The sequence below is a fragment of the Heterodontus francisci genome, chromosome 13, assembly GCF_036365525.1.
Source record: "Heterodontus francisci isolate sHetFra1 chromosome 13, sHetFra1.hap1, whole genome shotgun sequence".
NCBI classification, from domain to species: Eukaryota; Metazoa; Chordata; class Chondrichthyes; order Heterodontiformes; family Heterodontidae; genus Heterodontus; species Heterodontus francisci.
Window position 1 is genome coordinate 64,638,023 of NC_090383.1, and position 22,152 is coordinate 64,660,174.

At 43.2% G+C, this 22,152-nt stretch overlaps 1 protein-coding gene across 9 annotated transcripts in view; it reads left to right on the plus strand.

The window, feature by feature from the left end:
* The window catches only part of LOC137376405 (girdin-like), a 413,979-nt gene that overhangs the window by 302,861 nt on the left and 88,966 nt on the right, over positions 1-22,152 (plus strand). For all 9 annotated transcript variants that reach the window (XR_010976210.1, XR_010976209.1, XM_068044907.1 and 6 more), the window contains one exon: positions 2,231-2,417. Coding sequence is in view for 7 of the 9 variants with exons in the window: in XM_068044907.1 (XP_067901008.1) it covers positions 2,231-2,417 (187 nt within the window). In the remaining 2 variants the exon portion in view is untranslated. The remainder of the gene's footprint in view (positions 1-2,230; positions 2,418-22,152) is intronic.

The window sequence follows — 22,152 nt, forward strand, 5'->3', positions numbered from 1 at the left end:
GAAAATAAGGCAAGCTTATGATAAGTACTGAGGGCTCATTACTGTAGAAAACCTAGAAGACTATAAAAAGTGTGGGGGTGAAATTAAAAAGGAAATTAGGGAAGCAAAGAGAGGGCATGAAAAAATATTGGCAAGTAAAATCAAGGAAAATCCAAAAACTTTTTATAAATACATAAAGAGCAAGAGGATAACTAAAGAAAAAGAAGGGGCAGTTAGGGACCATAAGGGTAACCTGTATGGAGGTGGAGGATGTTTGGTATGGTTCACAAAAGAAAAGGACGATACAGACATTGCAATCAGGAAGGATGAAACATTAGATAAAATTAACGCAGTGAGAGAGGAAGTATTAAAGGGTTTGATATCTTAGAAAGTGGATAAACCTCCACCCTGGATGAAATGTATCCTACGCTGTATGGGAACCAAGGGCAGAAATAGCGGAGGCTCTGAGCATCATTTTCCAATCCTCTCTGGCTATAGGCATGGTGCTGGAGGACAGCTAACGTCATTCCGTTGTTAAGAAAGAGATAGACCGAGTAATTACAGGCCAGTCAGCCTAACTTCGGTGGTGGGAAAATTCTGACGGACAGGATAAATCTTCATTTATAAAGACATGGATTAATTAAAGACAGCACGGATTTGTTAAAGGAAGTTTGTGTCTGACGAACATGATTGAGTTTTTTGAGGAGGTAACAAGGAGGGTTGATGAGGGTAGTTCATTTGATGTCGTCTTTGTGGATCTTAGCAAGGCTTTTAATCAGGTCCCACATGGCAGCCTGATCGTGAAAGTAAAATCCCATAGGATCCAGGGCAAACCTCGAAGGTGGGAAAGCTTTTAGAAATGACTTGCAGGTTGATAGGTAAATTGGCCATTGTAATTTGCCCCTAGTGTCGTGTAGGTAGGTGGTAGGAGAATTGAGGGAAGGTGGGGATGTGGTAGGGAATATTGTAGGATTAGCATAAATGGGTTGTTGGTCAGCACAGACTCGGTGGGCCAAAGGGCCTGTTTCAGTGCTGTATCTCTAAATAAATAAAAAATAATAAAGTGGCAAGTTCGATTCAAAATTGACTCAGTGGCAGGAAGCAAAGGGTTATGATCAGTGGGTGTTTTTGTGACGGGGAGGCTGTTCCCATTGGGATTCCGCACGGGGCTCAGTACTAGGTCTCTTGTTTTTTGTGGTATATATCAATGATTTGGACTTGAATGTAGGGGTATGATTAAGAAGTTTGCAGACTATACAAAAATTGCTCATGTGGCTGATAGTTTCTTACAGTCTAAATCTATCTTCAAATCTATCAATGGACTTGTCTGATGGGTGCAACAGTGGCAAATGGACATCAGTCCGGAGAACTGTGAGGTAATGCATTTGGGGAAGTCTAACGCAGGAGATTTTAAAGGTGGAAAGAGAAGTGGAGTGTGAAGGTGTTTAGACAGAGAGTTCTAAAGGATAGATGATCGAGGGTGGGTGGGGTAATGTTGGTTGGGACATCAAAAGAAACTCACTTCTCTATAGCAAATTGTGGGATTTTTCCATGCACCTAAACAGAATCTTTTTGTTTGAAAGACATGTCAGACATTTTTTTAAATATTTCTTCAGATGTGGGCATCACTGGCAAGGCCAGCATTTGTTGCCCATCCCTAATTGCCTTGGATGACTGAATGGCTGTGGGTTTGGAGTCACATATAGCCAGACCAGGTTAAGGACAGCAAATTACCTTCCCTAAAGGGCATTAGTGAACCAGATGGGTGTTTTTTTTCTATGACAATCGATGATAGTTTCATGACACCATTACTGAAACTAGCTTTCAATTACAGATTTTTTCTTTTATTAATTGAATTTAAATTCCACCAGCTGGCATTTGAACCCATGTGCCTCTGGATTAGTGGTCCAGTGACATTTCTCTGACACCACCACCTCCCCAAACATTCCTTCGCTGCTGTGCTGAAGTGTTCGCCTATATGCTTGAGCTGTGTGCTCAAGCCCCGGAGAAAAACTTGAATCCACAACCTTCTGATTCAGACTTTACAGTTAGAATCATCTGATTATCTGAACACCAGCATGAAGAGTTAGAAAGGCACGATACAATGGAAATTGAGGTACTTGAAGGAAGAATCTTTGATGAGATGAAGGGCACTTTCTCATCCTTAGCTTTACTTGTTATGTTCTACTTTATGTCTGTGTACAAAAAGGTAGCTCTACAAGAAATTAAGTATTTATTTCTCTGTTTGAAGATTGAACCAGATATACAGTCACTTGTTAAAGGAGAATGAAGGATTGCAGTTGGACCACAAAAATCTAAAAAGCTTACTGAATGTTGCCAAGCTTGAGCATACGCGACTGGAAGCTGAGTTTGCAAATCTGAAGGAACAGTACCAACAGTTGGATATCACTTCCACTAAACTAAACAACCAATGTGAGGTGGGTGCGAATTCTTAAAGCATTCATAATAAATTGATTGGCGTACGGATCCAAAAAAACAGCTTTGGCATTATGCAACTCCCCTCCCCTGTGCAAAGTTGTGGTGTAAATGGAACATTTTAAAAGTATCTATTCAAAGGTAAAATCTGTTACAATTATTTAACATTTTACCCAAGACCAAATACAAAAAAAATACAATAATTAAAGAATGCAAACAAGAAATTAAGGTTGTGATTGTACGGAATTTAGAGAGATTTGCTCTAATAATGGATTTGTAACAATGTAGTCTTTCAGCTCTGCTAAAGTAGACAGGAGTAGACACAAGGGGCAGGATTTTTGATTGAGTGAGAGAGTGTGGATCAGGAGCAGGCAGGCACTTCAACCCAGCCCTCGCGTCAGCGTGCTGGTTTCCCAATGCGGAACCAGCACGCTGCAGGTTTAAAAGGCTTTGCTTACCGCGAGCTGGAGGAGTCAACTTGCCTGACATCACCTAAACAGCCGGTTAAGCCACTTAACAAGCTTTTTGTCAGTTCATAAAGGGGCAGTCTTGAATTTACATTCTGAGGCAAGGGATCTAGTAGAGTCCGAACCGTAGCAGGAAGGAGGAAGCGCAAACAAAGTGGAAAGCCCCTCAGAGCAGCGGGACAACAATAGGCTCCATTAAAGATGGAGGGTTTAGAAAAGGCTCTCAAAGGCAAGCAGTTGCGCAGAGTCTAGAGAAATATCTGTCATTTCTCCTCACTGTTGACAAGGGCCACACAAGATTGGGTCAAAATGAGGAAGAATTTCTGGAGTGCATCAAAAACCATTTTCTTAATATATTGCAGGTCCAACAAAGATCAAAGTTAACTAGGATATGTTTACTAAGGTGAAGCTGTTTTTTAACCTCTTATGTAGCATGACAGAATTAAAGAAATCTAAACCGTACCAAATCTTAAGACAAAATTCAATATTAAAATGAGGCAACTATTCATTTCAGAGCGGGAGAGCATGAGCAGGGAATACCCATTCCTTGAAGTTGCATCTGTTGTACTATGTTCCAATTTGCCTTATATGGGGAGGAGAGGGGAGAGAGTGGTTTCTGGCCTCACATGGACACCAGAAAGGACAAAGACACATCCAGCCCATTCGACTCCGCAAAGTCCTCTTCACAAACATCTGGGGACTTGCACCAAAATAGAGAGAGCTGTCCCAAGACTAGTCAAGCAACAACATAACATAGTCATACTCACCAAATCATACCTTACATCTAATATCCTAGACACTTCCATCACCATCCCTGGGTGTGTTCTGTCCCACTGGCAGGAAAGAGGTGGTGACACAGTGGTATACCATCAAGAGGGAATGGCCCTGGGGGTCCTAAACATTGATTCCGGACCTCATGAAGTCTCATGGCATCAGGTCAAACATGGGCAAAGAAACCTGCTGTTACCACCTACCGCCCTTCCTCAGCTGATAAATCAGTATTTCTCCATATTTAACACCACTTGGAAGAAGCGCTGAGGGTAGCAAGGGCACCCAATGTACTCTGTGTGGGGGACTTCATTGTTCATCACCAAGAATGGCTCTGTGGCACCATTATACCGAGCTGGCTGAGTGCTGAAAGACAAATCTGCCATACTGGTCCTGCGTCAGGTGGTGAGAGAACCAACAAGGGATAAAAGTTTACTTGATCTCGTCTCCACCAATCTACCTGTTTCAGATGCATCTGTCCATGAAGTATTGGTAGGAGTGACCACTGCTCTGTCCTTATGGAGACGAAGACCCGCTTTCAAACTGAGGATACCCTCTATCGGGTTGTTTGCTAAATGGGATAGATTCAGAATACATCTAGCAGCTCAAAGCTGAGTATCTATGAGGTGCTGTGGGCCATCAGCAGCAGCATAATTGCATTCAACCACAATCTGTAATATCATGGCCTGGCATGTCCATCACTGTACCATTACCATCAAACCAGGAGATTAACCCTGGTTCAATGAAGAGTGCAGGAGAGCATACCAGGAGCAGCATCAGCCAACCTGATGAAGCTGCAATACAGGACTGCATGTATGCTAAAAAGCAGAAGCAGCATGCAATAGAGCAAAGCAATTCCATAACCAGCGGATCAGATCGAAGCTCTGCAGTCCTGCCACATCCAGTCGTCAATGGTGGTGGATAAAAAAACAATTAACCGGAGGAGGAGGCTCCAAAAATATCCCCATCCTCAATGATGTCAGAAACCAGCACCTTGGTGCAAAAGACATGGTTGAAACATTTGCAACTATCTGCCTCCTCCTGAGGTCCACAGCTTCATAGATGCCAGTCTTCAGCTAATTCAATTCAGTCCATGTTATAGCAAGAAACAGCTGAAAGCACTGGATACAGCAAAGGCTATGATCCCTGATAACATTCTGGCCGTAGTACTGAAGATGTGCTCCAGAACTAGCCACCTGTTGCCAAGCTGCTGCAGTATAGCTGCAGCACTGGCAGCTACCCAACGATGTGGAAAATTGCCTAGTTATGTCCTATCCACAAAAAGCAAGGCAGATCCAATCTGGCCACTTAACGCCCAGCAGTTTACTCTCAATCATTAGCAAAGTGACGGAAGGTGTCATCGACAGTGCTATCAAACGGCACTTACTCAGTAATAACCTACTCATCAGTGCTCAGTGTGGGTTCTGTCAGGGTCTGTTGGCTCCAGACCTCATTACAGCCTTGGTCCAAACATGGACTAAAGAGCTGAATTCCAGAGGTGAGGTGAAAATGATTGCCCTTGATGTCAAGGCAGTATTTGACTGTGTGGCATCAAGAAGCCCTAGCAAAAATGAAGTCAATGGGAATCAGGGGAAACTTTCCACTGGTTGGAGCCATACCTAGCACAAATGATGATAGTTGTGCTTGTTGAAGGCTAATCATCTCAGCTCTAGGACATTGCTGCAGGAGTTCCTTAGGGTAGTGTCCTCGGCCCAAACATTTTCAACTGCTTCATCAACGACCTTCCTTCAATCAAAAGGTCAGAAGTGGGGATGTTTACTGATGCTTGCACAGTGTTCAGTCCCATTCGTGACTGCTCAGATATTGAAGCAGTCCATGCCTGCATGCAGCAAGACCTGAAAAATGTTCAAGCTTGGGCTGATAAGTGGCAAATAACATTTGTGCCACACAAGTGCCAGGCAATGACCATCTCCAACAAGAGAGAATCTAACCACCTCCCCTTGACATTCAGTGGCATTACCATTGCTGAATCCCCCACCATCAACATCCGGGGGTTACCATTGACCAGACATTTAATTGGACCAGCAATATAAATACTGTGGCTACAAAAGCAGGTCAGAGGCTGGGAAATCTGTGGCGAGTAACTCACTTCCTGACTCCCCAAAGCCCCTCCACCATTTACAAGGCACAAGTCAGGAGTGTGATGGAATACTCTCCACTTGTCTGGATGAGTGCAGCTCCAACAATATTCAAGAAGCTCGACACCATCCAGGACAAAGCAGCTGGCTTGATTGACACGCCTGAAACATTCACTCCCTCCACCACCGGTGCGCATAATCTACAAGTTGCACTGCTGCAACTCACCAAGTTTCCTTTGATGGCACCTTCCAAGCTCGTGACCTCTACTACCTAGAAGGACAAGGCAGCAGATCTGACTTGGAACTATACTGCCATTCCTTCACTGTCACTGGGTCAAAAAACTTGAACTCTTCCGAACAGCATTGTGGGTGTACCTGGACCACATGGACTGCAGTGGTTCAAGAAGGTGGTTCACCAACACCTTCTCAATACCAATTCAGGAAGGGCAACAAATGTTGGCCTAGCCAGCAATGCTTGCATTCTATGAATTAATTTTTTAAAATCCTAAATATACAACCAATATGCAAACTTACCAGTAGCTTTTCCTGCACTTCCCATAATTGTCACACCCCTCCATTCACTAGATCCCTCTGGAATATATGTTACCCGAGTACCCACTCTGGACAATTAGTCTTTGGATGTAATACCTCTCTCCTGTGTCATGATCACTCACATTACCACTATCCAGCCCTTGATCTACTGTGTTCTCTTCCGCAAGACCTTCATCACAAAAAGCATGGATTTCCCTACACAGAGCCATCGTGGACTTGATGGGCCAAATGACCTCCTTCTGTGCTGTAATGACTCTGACATGAGCATTTGAAGTACAGGGTGCATCATTTACTTCTATCTGCTGCTCAGTCCAGGATTTTGTAATTTCAATTAATCCAGGGCCTTTCCATTCCCTTTGATCCTTGTTTTTATAATACATCTACTGAATTAAATTCTGTCTTAGATGGTCTTATATGATGTCTCCGTACTCTCTGAATTTTTTCAGTGACTTTAGCCTCGATGAAAACCTGTTTCCCTGCATGAAAAGCAGTCAAATGTACAGAAAAATAGCACTAATTGTACATACTAGAGCAGGAGGACTATCAGACAGCACAAAAGGTGATTTGGGATTTCACCCATAGACTAATTGGGGACTATATCCTCCATCCATCTGGAGTGAATCCTTTGCACGAACCCCTCGTGCCAGGGTTTTTATCAATTTGCAGTCTGGTTGATCAGACAAATTTTATGCAGCGTTTCATTAATCACCGCATGATTCTTTTCACAGAGTCCACTGCTGGAAGGACTTCCAGCTGTAGCATTCATGATCATGATGTTCTTGTTTTAACACATGTCTCTGAACTCATCATTGGCAAATTCCCCTCCATTATCAGTCAGAAACTTTGCTGGTGCCCCAAGTCTCTATCCATTTCTCTATGATTTTGTCTGTAATAACCCTTTTGTCCTTACTAAGTATTACTGTAGAAAGAATAAACCTGGTTGCCAGGTCTACAAAATGCAGACTGAAAATGTTTCTGCCTACCTTTTGATCAATGGCAACTACCTCATTAAAGTCATGTGCCAATGGAAGGCAGTGGAAGGGAATAGGGCGTGACTGTGTCCTCTGACACTTTTTACAGATTTCACATTTCTCACTAATCTCTTCTATTAGCTTTGTATATGCTTCATCAACGACACCTAAATCTTTTAGCAGGATTTTTAACCTTTGGCAAGTAGGGTGAGCAACTTTAAGACAGTTGTCTGTTTTTCTCTCTGATTCTTATCACCTGATGCCATTATTAACTGCTCCTTGGACATTGCTGGGATTCATTCACCTCTTCTGCTGTAATAGCCAGATATACTAAAGGTGCTTTCATCCTCATTGTGCCTGTCTTTAATCCCTCCATTGTATTGATGCCTGTGTCCAGTATCTGGACCATTTCACAATATGGCAATCATTGAGTCCTCTATTCTTTGTGTCACTGAGGAATGTCCCATTTTTTCCACAAAGGCTGAAGGAAATGACTGTTTACCCAGGAAATTTTTCCAGGCAGTAAACATCCGATTCAACAGGGTCTCCCTCTTTGAGAATTGAACACTAGTTAGAATCAGTAGCCTGTCCATATAACACAATCCAGCAATTTAAATGCTAATACTAATCCAGTGATTCCCAAATTGAATTTTGTCAATCTTTTATGCAATCTGTTAAAGTCCATGATATATTCTTCCATGGAATGGAATGTGGCCAAACTACAGTCGGAGAGACAGAGAGAGAGAAGCACAGCCCGAGGAGCGGAGGGTTCAAAAAGCACTCCAAACCACAGTCGGAGAGTGGGAGGGAGGAGCACAGCCTGGGGAGCGGAGGGTTTAAAAAGCATGCCAGACCACAGTCAGAGAGAGAGGGAGGAGCATAGCCCGAGGAGCGGAGGGTTCAAAAAGCACACCAAACCACAGTCGGAGAGAGGGAGGAGCACAGTGGGAGCAGCAGCAGTGGAGCCGGGGAAAAAATCGAAAAGTGACATCAGAGTGACGTTACATTCAACAGTGAGAGCAGGGAAACAGAAAGCAGCTGGGGTGAGTATTCAGGTAAGCTTTTAATTTAAATTGAAATCAAATATAGAGTAAGACTTGATCGATTTATTAGTATATAAACTAAAAACTAAAGCGGATTAAAGAACTAAAGACCAGTGGGAAATTTAAAAAACAAATTAAAATCTAATTAAATGAAATAGATATGCAAGACCAGGCGATGTGTTGTTACCTGCATGATGTGGGAGCTGGTGGACCCCATTGTGGTTCCTAGTGACCACATCTGTAGCAAGTGTTGGTTGCTCAAGGAACTCTGGCTCAGAGTTGATGAGCTGGAGTCTGAGCTTAGGACACTGACACATTAAGGAGGGGGAGAGTTACCTGGACACTGTGTTTGTTTCAGGAGACAGTCACACCGCTTAGATTAACTACCTTGAATTCGGCCAGTGGTCAGGGACAGGAGGGTGTGAGTTAGGTAGAGGGATCCAGGAGGTAGTGTTGCAGGAGCCTCAGCCCTTCTCCTTGTCCAACAGGTTCGATATTCTTGCTCCCTGTGTGGACGAGTGCAGGGACTGTAGGGAGGATGAGCAAACTGACCATAGCACCGTGGTGCAGGGAGCCATTCAAGTGGGGGGAGCAAAGAGAAATGTAGTCGTAATTGGGGATAGTATAGTTAGGGGCATAGACACTGTTCACTGTGGCCAGGATCGAGAGTCCTGAAGGCTGTGTTGCCTACCCTTGTGCCAGGGTTCAGGATATCTCATCTGGGCTGCAGAGGAACTTGGAGTGGGAGGGGAAAGATCCAGTTGTCATGGTCCACATAGGTACCAATGATATAAGTAGAACGAGGATAGAGGTTCTGCTGAGGGAATATGAGCAGCTAGGGGCTAAATTAAAAAGCAGAACCAAAAAGGTAATCATCTCTGGATTACTAGCTGAGCCATGAGCAAATTGGCACAGGGTCAGTAAAATTAAAGAGGTAAATGCGTGGCTCAAAGATTGGTGTGGGAGAAATGGGTTTGAATTTGTGCGACATTGGCACCAGTACTGGGGAAGGGGGGAGCTGTTAGGATGAGACAGGCTCTACCTAAATCATGCTGGGACCAGAGTCCTGGCAAATGGCATAACTAGGGCTGTAGATAGGGCTTTAAACTAAATAGCTGGGGGGAGGGTTCAGTTGCATGGAAAATTAAGAAGTCAAAGGAAAAGGTAGGAGTACAGGTTAGTGATGAGGCTGATTGTTACCAGAAAATAAAAGGAAGGGACAGAACGTGTGAATGTCATATTGCACCAAAGAATCATACAAGAGTAGGGAAATTTGATAATAGAACAAACTTAAAGGCTTTGTATCTGAATGCACGAAGCATTCGAAATAAAATAAATGAGTTAACAGCACAAATAGGGATGAATGGGTATAATTTAGTGGCGATTACTGAGACGTGGTTGCATGGAAACCAGGTTTGGGAATTAAATATCCAAGGGTACTCAGTATTTCGAAAGATAGGCAGGAAGGAAAAGGAGGTGGTATAGCTTTGTTAGTAAAGGAAGAGATCAGTGCTGTAGTGAGAAATGATACAGGCAATGGAGCCCAAGACGTAGAATCAGTCTGGGTAGAAATAAGAAATAGCAAGGGAAGGAAGTCCCTGGTGGGAGTAATCTAAAGGTCCCCAAACAGTAGTTCCGCAGTGGGGCACAGTATATACCAGGAAATACTGGGGGCTTGTAGAAAGGTACGGCAAGAATCATGGGTGATTTTAATATGCATATAGACTGGATTAATCAAATTGGCAAGGGTAGCTTCGAGGGAGAGTTCATTGAATGTATTAGAGATTGTTTTTTGGAGCAATATGTTGTGGAACCAACCAGGGAGCAGGCTATTCTAGATTTGGTATTGTATAATGAGGTGGGATTGATTAATGATCTAGTTAAGGATCCTCTGGGGAAGAGTGATCATAGCATGCTAGAATTTCAAATTCAGTTTGAAGGCGAGAAACTGGAGTCCGACACTAGCTTTCTGGAGTTAAAGGTAATTGCATTGGCATGAGGACAGATTTGGCCCTAGTGGACTGGGCAGGAAGACTATAAGGTAAGGTTGATGAGCAGTGGCAGATGTTTCAGGAGATATTCAATTCCTCCTAACTGAAATATATTTCAGAGAGGAAGAAAGATTCTAAGAGGGGAAAAACATCCACGGCTAAGCAAGGAAGTTAAGGATAACATAAAGACAAAAACTACGACATACCATATTGCAAAGGCCAGTGGCAGGCTAGAAGATTGGGAAACTTTTAAAGATCAACAAAGGGTTACAAAAAAAGTAATAAAGAGCAAAAGTAAATTATGAAAGAAAACTAGCGCAAAATATAGAAGTTTTTGCTATCCATTTTTATAAGTATATAAAAGGGAAGAGAGTAGCTAAAGTGAATGTTGGTCCCTTGGAGGATGTGACTGGGGAGTTAATAGAGGGGAACACAGAAATGGCGGAGACACTAAATCAGTATTTTGCCTCAGTTTTCACGGTGGAGGACACTAGTACCATCCCAATAGTAACAGGAAATGCAGAGGTTGTAGAAAGGGAGGAACTTAGAACAATCATCATCACTAGGGAAAAAGTACTGTGAAAACTATTGGGTTGAAGGCAGACAAGTTCCCAGGGCCTGATGGCCTACATCCTAGGGTCTTAAAGGAAGTGGCAGCAGAGATAGTGGATCCATTGGTTATAATATTCCAAAATTCCCTGGATGAGGGAAAGGTTCCAGTGAATTGGAAAAAAACTAATGTAACACCCTTATTCAAAAAGGGAGGGAGGCAGAAAGTAGGAATCTATATACCAGTTAGTTTAACATCTGTCATTGGGAAATTATTAGAATCCAAGTAATAACAGGACATTTAGAAAGTCAAAAAGCAATCCATCAGAGTCAGCATGGTTTCATGAATGGTAAATCGTGTTTGACTAATTTGCTAGAGTTCTTCGAAGCTGTAACAAGCAAAGTGGATAATGGTGATCATGTAGATATAGTATGTCTGGACTTCCAGAAGGCATTTGAAAAGGTGCCGCACAAAAGGTTAATACACAAGGTAAGATAACATGGGGTTAGGGGCAGTTTATTAGCTTGGATAGAGGATTGGCTAACCAACAGAAAACAGAGAGTCGGGATAAATGGGTCTTTTTCTGGCTGGCAAGATATAACTAGTGGGGTGCCACAGGGTTCGGTCCTCGGGCCCCAACTATTTACAATCTATACATGGACAAAAGAGCTGAACTCAAGAGGTGAGGTGAGAGTGACTGCCCTTGACATCAAGGCAGCATTTGACCGAATATGACATCAAGGAGCCCTAGCAAAACTGAGGTCAATGGGAATCAGGGGGAAAACACTCCGCTGGCTGGAATCATATCTCGCTCAAAGGAAGGTGGTTGTGGTTGTTGGAGGTCAATCATCTGAGCTCCAGGACATCACTGCAGGAGTTACTCAGGGTAGTGTCCTAGGCACAACCATCTTCAGCTGCTTCATCAATGACCTTCCTTCAATCATAAGGTCAGAAGTGGGGATGTTCGCTGATGATTGTACAATGTTCAGCACCATTCGTGACTCCTCAGATACTGAAGCAGTCCGTGTAGAAATGCAGCAAGACCTGGACAATATCCAGGCTTGGGCTGATAAGTGGCAAGTAACATTTGCGCCACCCAAGTACCAGGCAATGACTATCTCCAACAAGAGAGAATCTAACCTTCTCCCCTTTACATTCAACGGCATTGCCATTGCTGAATCCCCCACTATCAACATCCTAGGGGCTACCATTGACCAGAAACTGAACTGGAGTAGCCATATAAATACCGTGGCTACAAGAGCAGGTCAGAGGCTAGGAATCCTGAGGCGAGTAACTCACCTCCTGACTCCCCAAAGCCTGTCCACCATCTACAAGGCACCAGTCAGGAGTGTGATGGAATACTCTCCACTCGCCTGGATGGGTGCAGCTCCAACAACACTCAAGAAACACTACACCATCCAGGACAAAGCAGCCCGCTTGATTGGCACCCCATCTACAAACATTCACTCCCTCCAACACCGACACACAGTGGCAGCAGTGTGTACCATCTACAAGATGCACTGCAGCAATGCACCAAGGCTCCTTAGACAGCACCTTCCAAACCCACGACCTCTACCAACTAGAAGGACAAGGGCAGCAAATGCATGGGACCACCACCACCTGAAAGTTCCCCTCCAAGTCACACAGCATCCTGACTTGGAACTATATCGCCGTTCCTTCACTGTCGCTGGGTGAAAATCCTGGGACTCTAGGGACAGGTGGGGATGTGGTAGGAATATGGAATTCGTGTAGGATTAGTGTAAATGGGTGGTTGATGGTCGGCACAGACTCGGTGGGCCGAAGGGCCTGTTTCAGTGCTGTATCTCTAAAAACTCCCTTCCTAACAGCACTGTGGGTATACCTACCCCAAATGGACTGCAGCGGTTCAAGAAGGCAGCTCACCACCACCTTCTCGAGGGCAATTAGGAATGGGCAATAAATGCTGGACTGGCCAGTGACGCCCACATCTCATGAATGAATTAAAAAAAAAATTAATGACTTGGATGCAGGGATAGAAGGTACTATAGCCAAATTTGCAGACGATGCTAAAATAAGTGGGATAGTAAGTTGCAATAAAAAAGGTTAAAAAGCAGGACCTCTGGGGTTGTAATCTCAGGATTACTCCCTGTGCCATGTGGTAGTGAGGGTAGGAATAGGAGGATTAGGCAAATGAATGCGTGGCTGAAGAGTTGGTGTAGGTGGGAGGGCTTCAGCTACTTGGATCATTGGGACCTCTTGTGCAGAGGTGACCTGTACAAGAAGGACGGGTTGCATCTAAACTGAAGGGGGACCAATATCCTTGCGGGGAGGGTTGCTAGTACCACTCAGGAGGGTTTAAACTAGTCTTGCAAGGGGGTGGGACCCAAAGTAGTAGTCTCTGAAAGAGCAATTTCCTCAGTTCCATTCCCCTGCCTTCTCCCCATAACCTTGCACATGCTTCCTTTTCATATAACTGTTTAATTCCCTTTTGAATGCTTCAATTGAACCTGTCTTCACCACGTTCACAGGCAGCGCATTCCAGACCTTAACCACTTGCTGCGTTAAATTTAATTTGCCATGTGTTCACCCATTCCACCAGCCCATCCATGTTCTCTTGGAGTCCATTACCATCCTCCTCACTGTTCACTGCACTTCCAAGTTTTGTGTCATCTGCAAATTTCGAAATTGTGCCTTATACACCCAAATTCATGTCTTTCATCTGTGTTATGAGAAGTAGTGATCCTACCAACCGCTGGGGAACACCGCTGTATACCTCCCTGCAGTTCAAAAAAGAAAAATATTTGCCACTACTCTCTATTTCTGGTCCTTTAATCAATTTCCTATCCATGCTGTCACTGCCTCTTTTACTCCATGCGCTTCAACTTTGCTGACAAACTATTATTAAATGCCTTTTGGAATTCCATATGCACCACATCAATTGCATTGCCCTCATCAACCTTCTCTGTTAACTCATCAAAAAACTAAATTAAGTTAGTTAAACATGATTTCCCTTTAAAAAATATGTGCTGGTTTTCTTTAATTAATCCACACTTGTCCAAGTGACTTAATATTGTCTCGGATTATCGTTTCTAAAAGTTTTCCCACCACTGAGGTTAAACTGACTGTCCTTTAGTCACTGGGTTTATCCTTGCACTTTTATTTTGAACAAGGATGTCACATTTGCAATTCTGCAGTCCTCCAACCTGAGGTCAAAAGTGGGGATGTTCACTGATCGCACAGTGTTTAGTACCATTTGAGACTCCTCAGACCATGAAGGATGCAGCAAGATCTGAACAACATTCAGGCTTGGGCTGATAAGTGGCAAGTACCAGTTGCAGCAGTCAAGTATCAGGCAATGACCATCTCTAACAAGAGAGAATCTAACCATCTCCCCTTGACATTCAAGGGCATTACCATTGTTGAATCTCCAACATCAACGTCCTCGGGTTTCCCACTGATCAGACACTTATCTATGCCGGTCATATAAATACTGTGGCTACAAGAACAGGTCAGATGTTGGGAATTCTGTGGCGAGTAACTCAGCTCCTGTCCACCAAAGCCTGTCCACCATCTGCAAAGCACAAGTCCGGAGTGTGATGGAGTACTGTCCACTTGCCTGGATGAATGCAGCTCCAACAACACTCTAGAAGCTCAAGACCAGGGTTGTCCAACATATGGCCCGCAGGCCAAGATCTGGCCTGCCAAAGGTTTCCGTCCGACACGTGGCTGTACTTCAGAGATGAGAAATTTTCCATTGTCATAGTCTTTCAGACCAGCTTTTTAATACAAAATACTGTCAGTTTCAAAGCTGACAGGTGCTGACATCAGGAATAGCGGTTTCCCAACCAGACAGATTTAGGGTTTTCTAGCAGGTTACAACTTTTTTTAAAAGCCCGCTGGAAAACCCTGAATCAGTCCAGAGTTGGGAAACTGCTGTTCCTGATGTCAGCACCTATCAGCTGTGAAACTGACAGTGCGATGTTTTAAAAAACTGACCAACTACAAAGCTGTTGTGCTGAGTGTTCCCGCTCTCTGCAGCTGTCAGAGAGAGAAGGAGGGAAGGGTGGGGGACAGAGACGGGGGACACGGAGAGAGAGTGATCAAGATTACTCCTGACAGATGGGCATTTATTTGGAGTACTCTGCATCACTACAACAGGTGTGTGGGCAAACAGTGACTACTTGTGCAACTGGCACATATCTCACTAAATCAGTGTCCAACATAGTGATGAGAAAGTAACTCAATAAATTAATCTTCTCAGTTAAAGCTTCTTCACAAAAATGCCAATCTGTTTTTATTAATAGTAAGTCTCACCAGCCCTCTATGTAAGACAAAAATTGTAATGTGTGTGTCCTCCCGCCACCCCCCCCAACCATACGAAAAGGTCGTACAACCCTGCTCAAGACCATCCGAGACAAAGCAGCCAGCTTGATTGTCACCTCATCCACCACCTTGAGCATTCACTTCCTCCACCAGCAGCACACAGTGGTGGCAGTGTGCACCACCTCCAAGATACACTGCAGCAACTCACCAAGGCTCCTTTGACAGCACCTTCCAGAACCGTGACCTCTACCACCTAGAAGAATAAAGGCAGCATGGGACCACCACCACCACCTGCAAGTTCCCCTCCAAGTCACGCATCATCCTGACTTGGAAATATATAGCCGTTCATTAACTCTTTGTGGATCAAAATCCTGGAACTCCCTCTCTAACAGCATTGTGGGTATACCTATATCATGTGGATTGCAACAATTCAGGAAGGCAAGTCACCACCACCTTCTCGAGAGCAATTGGGGATGGACAATAAATTTTGGCCTTGCCTATAACGATCACATCCCAGGAATGAATAAAGAAGTTGAACTTCAAACATATCTTTGACTTTCCTGTATTTAGCTTTTTACTTTGATCCCACCTAATACCGTATTATCTTTTACTCTAGTGCTATCTGTCTCTCCAATGTGCAGCTTGTTTCTCCTTTCTAATGTTACATCCTGGTTCCCATCCCCATGCCAAGTTAGTTTTAATCCTCCCCCAAAGCACTAGCAAACCTCCCTGCAAGGACTTTGTAAGATTTCGAAACTTACTTATAATTTGTTCTTGGACCAGACTATAAGAATTTGGACAAGGAGGTGCCTAAGGTAGTGATATCAGGATGATTCATTAAGGCTAAAAGCAATAGCTAACAAATCCAAGGCAGTCCATATCCTAGTCCAAATGGCCTTTATTCTCCACTGGCTCTAGAGGCACAGACAGCTCATGACTCCTCTTTTGTCTCTCCCTATGTCATCTTCAGACCTGTGCACCGAACCTCTCCAGGTCTGTTCTTTTATTCTTTGTAGCCAGTGGCTCCTCATGTGCACGATTGGTTGGTTAACACATATCTGTTTCGATTGGTCTTGCCATTTAATTTGTCAGTAGTTCCGTTGGTATGTTAATCATGATCACATGCGCAAAACAATATGTACAAATAGTCCATTATAACCTTGAGGTCCATTAGATCCTACATTTCCAGCGAGACTAATCCTGCTTCTCTGTTACATTTCGATCATAACTTGTTACATAATTTTAAATATCTGTTCTTTTCTTTCCCTTTAGATGTTCATGTTATTAGGTCATACATTTCCAAGCGAGACTCATCCTGCTTTTTTGCTACATTTTGATCACAACTTGCTTTCAATATGTGTTCTTTTCTTTCCCTTTATCTGTTATTGGTCTGTATCCCAAAGTAATTCTGGTTGACTCAATCTGTATAGGCAGTATTTTTCCAATAAAAGACATAGCTAAAATTAACTCTTCATTTACCAAAAGCTTATACAAAACATATATATATGAAATTCACAATACCAAAATGTATAAAAAGGCCAGTAAAAATGACACAATCCTCATTTCTTACAGCCCCACCTTGAGGATGAAATACGGCATAGCATAGTTTCCTTGCAATCACTTTTTCCCTAAAAAAGTAATTTCATTAAGCATTCGGCCTCTAAGGGCAAGTCTTTTGAATGAAACAACGCAAGAATAACAAGTACAATCAATATTACTTGCACAAGCAAAAGAATTAGGGACAACATCCTTACGCAAGGATGCTGACCTCTGTTGTATGTGGTCTGCCACCAATTATTTTCTCCCAGTCTTTTAATTGCTTCCTCCCTTCATTTGTTGTTCTGCCTCATCTTAATTAGATATTTTTGGGGTGTAGTCATTCTTTTTATTATTGATTTCAAATTTAGAGACAAAAGTGGTATTGAGTCATAGAGAGATACAGCACTGAAACAGGCCCTTTGGCCCACCGAGTCTATGCCGACCAACAACCACCCATTTATACTAATCCTACATTAATCCCATATTCCCTACCACATCCCCACCATTCTCCAGCACCTACCTACACTAGGGGCAATTTACAATGGCCAATTTACCTATCAACGTGCAAGTCTTCGGCTGTGGGACGAAACCGGAACAGCCGGCGGAAACCCACACAGTCACAGGCAGTACCCAGAACCAAACCCGGGTCGCTGGAGCTGTGAGGCTGCGGTGCTAACCACTGCGCCACTGTGCTGCCCTGTATGTGGTGTCCAAACTGAGCTACTGCTTTTAATGCTTCCCCTTGCATCCCAAAATTGCCTGCAGGCTCGATGGGCCATATGGACTACTCCTGCTCCTAATTCTTGTGTTTAAACAACTCTGAGAGGGCATCAGCTGGATTGATGACATCGAAAATGGCAGCATTGGCATTAAATTGACATTATATACTGACTGACAGTCACGATCTGCCTATTCTGTATACTATTGATGCATGCTCATAACAACCAAGCTACTGATCTCTCCGAAATGGCATCCAGCACCGAAGTGTGCATGCACGGCACTGATGCCATTTTGGAACCAAAACAGCATTCATGGTGCTGAGTTTTGTGGCCTTGTTATTTTTTGGCTGTTAAATCGTACAAGTGAGAGCAGTTTCCTATGTTGGATATGTGGGTCACCAAGCAACCAGTTTTCTTATTGAGATATGGGTCTCCTCTACCTGGGAATTACAACCAAAGTAAACTTCAGCAAACTCTGCTTCTAACCTTGGTTCGCAAACACCAAAACCAAGATTCCATTTCCACTAACATGTGCTCTCCCCTCCTGCGCCACCCCCCCCCCCCCCCCCCCCGCCCTTCCTTCATATTGCTTTCTGGCTGAACTGTTAAATGCAAAGCCTTCTGGGATACTTGACTATTTAAATCACTAAAATATCCTTATACTTTTATACTCTATGCCTCTGTTTGCATAAGGATCCCTTATGCTATTTTAACAGCCATCTGTAAAGATTTGTCTACATATACCATCAGGTCTCTCTCTTCCTACACGCCTTTTAAAATTGTATCATTTAGGTTATATTGGTTTTCCTCATTCTTCCTACCAAAATAAATCACTTCACATTGCATTAAATTTCATCTGCATGCCAATTTCACCAGTCTATGTACTCCTGAAGTCTTTTGTCATCCTACTCACTGTTTACTACCTTTCTAAATTTTGTGCTATCTGAAAACTTTGAAATTGTGCCCTGTGTACCCAAGTCCAACTCATTTAATGGACTGTATTTTGTGATAAGGATAATGGTGAAACTAACGGGCTCACTGTTATAACGGAGTAAATTGGACAGCAACCTATGGCGGCCATGCATGCACAGTTAAATACAGATATTTGGAAGTTGCTGAGAGGGATACACCTATCCAAAGAGTTTGCTGTTGCAGTCCTCGCCAATAGACTCAGCACTGAACTGAATCCAATGGCTTGAACTTTGCTTACTTGGCCACTAGTTCCATGCTGGAGTTGGCAGAAAAAGTAGAGGGCTGGTGCATTCAGGAGTAAGTGAGTCTTTAATGGCGGGGTAAGTAATTACTGCTAAACAACCTCTCTGGCCCAAAAACAATTAATTTTACATGTGTTAAGTCTCATTCCTTCACAAGATAATTGGTGTTGGAGACTTTAAAAATGTTTTTTTTTACTTTTTCTGTCTCTCTTTTATCTCTCATTGTTAATCCCATCTCTATTTCCCAATTTTTATTTCGCTTTCTGTATATGATATAAATCTGTATATTTCCTATTTATACTTCTATTTAGATGTGGATGCTGGGAAATAAGTGGAAAACCCCATTGAGACAGCTATCCGATGCTGTACTGCCTCCAGGCAATTTTCCCAGGGGCAGGTTGCTACAGGAATCAGCAACCCACTCCACAGAGGTGGTCAGCCAATTAAGGCCCCACTTAGGGGCCATTTTCAGATGCCAACTGCATTTTCCCAGCATCAGACTGGTCCCCCGCTGAGTGTGGAGGTTGGCAGCAACTTGAAGATGGCCTCCTGGCAGCAACCCAGACAGCCATTGGTGCCTTCTCTCACCGACCCAATGAATGAGCCAAAAGTATGAAAAGGCTGCAGCCGCAGTAAAAGCCAATCCTGTGGAGGGGTTTGTCCTCCACAATCATGGCCCTAGCAACTGTGGGCTGCCTTTAATTTTAAATTTTCAGCAGGTTTCCTTGCCTTTCTGTCTGCGCAGCCCTGCCTCTCCTGGTGGGACTGCAACCATCCAGTTGTGCGAGCCCTCTCATTGAGCCTCCTGCCTACTGTCCTTAATTGGACGGTGAACGCAGAGGCAGCCAATTAAGAGGCCCAGTTACATAATGTTGTGCCGGTAGGCATGTTGACAAAAGCGTGGGCTTGGGACCCACAAGTCGTCCTGATGTTGGGTTCCTGCTGCCCGCAGGAAAATTCAGCCCATCTGTCTCAGTGAGGATTCTTCAGTCTGATTGGTTCAAGAGCTTTGTGTTTCTTATCCTGCTGAAAGATGCCGCAGATCACCTGTAGAGGGTGGCATGCTGAATCAGATACCAGATTAGAGCATGTCTGCGCTCTAAAGCCCGCAAAAACTCTGTGCGCAGCTGTCAATGAAGTGAATGGCAAATGTTGTTCCTTAGTCACTGGCCACAAAATCTGAGGCAATGTATATTAAAAAGAGCAGTGCGCCCAACACCAACCCCTGGACGACCCCACTCCAGATTTCCCTCCAGTTTGAAAAGGAACTGCTCACCAATAATTCCTGCCTTCAGTCCCTTAGCCTATTTTGTATCCATGCAGCCGCTCCCCTTTTAATCCCAAGGACAACCATTTTGCTAACAAGTCTAATACGTGGTTCTTTGTTAAATACCTTTTGAAAGTGCACGACATCAACCACAATACCCTCATCCACCCTCCATTACTTCATCACCGAACTCAATCAAGTGCCAACTAATTTTGTCGAATATACGTCCCAGATTAACATCGGTAAAGGTTTCTCCACTGTAACCATTAGACTAATTGGCCTGCAATTGCCAGATTTATCCCTGTTCCCTTTTTTGAACAGGGATATATCATTTGCAGTCCTCCAGTCTGACACCAGTCCCATATCTAAGGAGCACTGGCCAGATCCAATGCAATTTCCATCCTCACTTCTCTCAGCAACTGAAGACACATCCCATAGACTGGGTGACTTTTCTGCTTTGAACGCTGGCAATCTTTTAAGTACCTCTTTATTTTATCATATCCAATTTCTCTACTACCTCTGCCTTTACTGTGACATTGGTAGCAACCTCTTCATTTATGACAGATGCCAAGTATTTATTTAGTACCTCAGCTATGCCCTCTGCCTCCAGAAAGAAATCTTTTTGGTCCTTAATCAGTCCCAGCCTTCCTTTGACTATCATTTTGCTACTTTTATGTTTCTGAAAGAATTTTATGTTACTCGCTAATCTATTTTCATACACTCCCATTGCCCTTTTATTTCTTTTTTCAGTTCTCCCCTGTACATTTTGTACTCAATTTGGTTCTCTACTGAATTATGAGCCTGACATTTATCATAAGGTTTTTTTCCTGTTTCATTTCAATCTCTACATCTTGAGTCATCCAGGGATCTCTAGCTTTGGACACCTTTCCTTTCTCTCTTGTGGCAATGTGTGCAGTCTGTACCTGTACTTTCTCCTCTTTGAAAGCCTCTCATTGCTCATTTACTGTTTTACCTACCAAATTTTGATTCCAATCCACCTGGGCCAGATCCCTTTTCAACTCACTGAAATTAACCCTTCTTCTGTTGAATGTTTTCACATTTGATTTTTCCTTGAATTTTTACATAACTACTCTAAACTAATGATATTGAGATTACTATTTCCCAAATGTTCTCCCACTCGTCCAATTTTATTCTGCAAAATTAGATCCAGCACTGCTTCCTTCCTCATTGAGCTGGAAACATACTGAAAAGAAAGTCCACTTATGCACATTTCAGGAATTCCTTCCCCTCTTTGCCTTTTATATTGATATTTTTCCCCATCTATAGTAGAATAATTGAAGAAACCAATTATAATTACGCTAAAGTTCATGCATCTTTCTGCACTTTGCTTGCAAGTTGGTTCCTCTATCTCCTTCCTGTTAGGGTCTGAAGTTCTGTTAATGGATGATAGATAGGTAATAGGATGAACAGGTGTTGGGTGTTAATTAGTTAATTGTATTCAAGCATGTATATATAAAGAAGAGCCAGCCAGCACTAGTTTGAGGTGTTGTTTTGAGAGCAAAAGTAAGCTCTGTGGTAAGCAATAAACAATTTTTTTTATTCATTCATGGGATGTGGGCGATGCTGGCCAGGCCAGCATTTATTGCCCATCCCTAATTGCCCTTGAGAAGGTGGTGGTGAGCTGCTTTCTTGAACTGCTGCAGTCCATTTGGGGTACGTATACCCACAGTGCTGTTAGGAAGGGAGTTCCAGGATTTTGGCCCAGCGACAGTGAAGGAACAGCGATATAGTTCAAGATAAGGATGGTGTGTGACTTGAAGGGGAAATTGCAGGTGGTGGTGTTCCCATGTATTTGCTGCCCTTGTCCTTCTAGTTGGTAGAGGTCGCGGGATTGGAAGGTGCTGTCTAAGGAGCCTTGGTGCATTGCTGCAGTGCATCTTGTAGATGGTGCACACTGCTGCCACATTGGTTCCAACACAAACCACGACATGTTATGCACCCATTCGGTGTTGTATAAGTGTTGGTCAGGTAAATTGAATTCCAGTAAAAGTACAACAGTGAAGCTGGTAATTTCATTGCAGGGATGGCTATAGATTTGAAATGTACATTAATAGCCAATTTTGTTTTTGTTCTGTATTCAGTTTTTAAGCTCTTGCCTACAGACAAGAATTCTTTTGATATCGCTTGGTTAACCTTTTGTCACTTTGCAATTAAGTTTTTTTTTAAGATCATAATACAACTGTTTTTTAGTCTTAGTCATAGATTTTGCATATGTTGAAGGGATATGTCTCTAA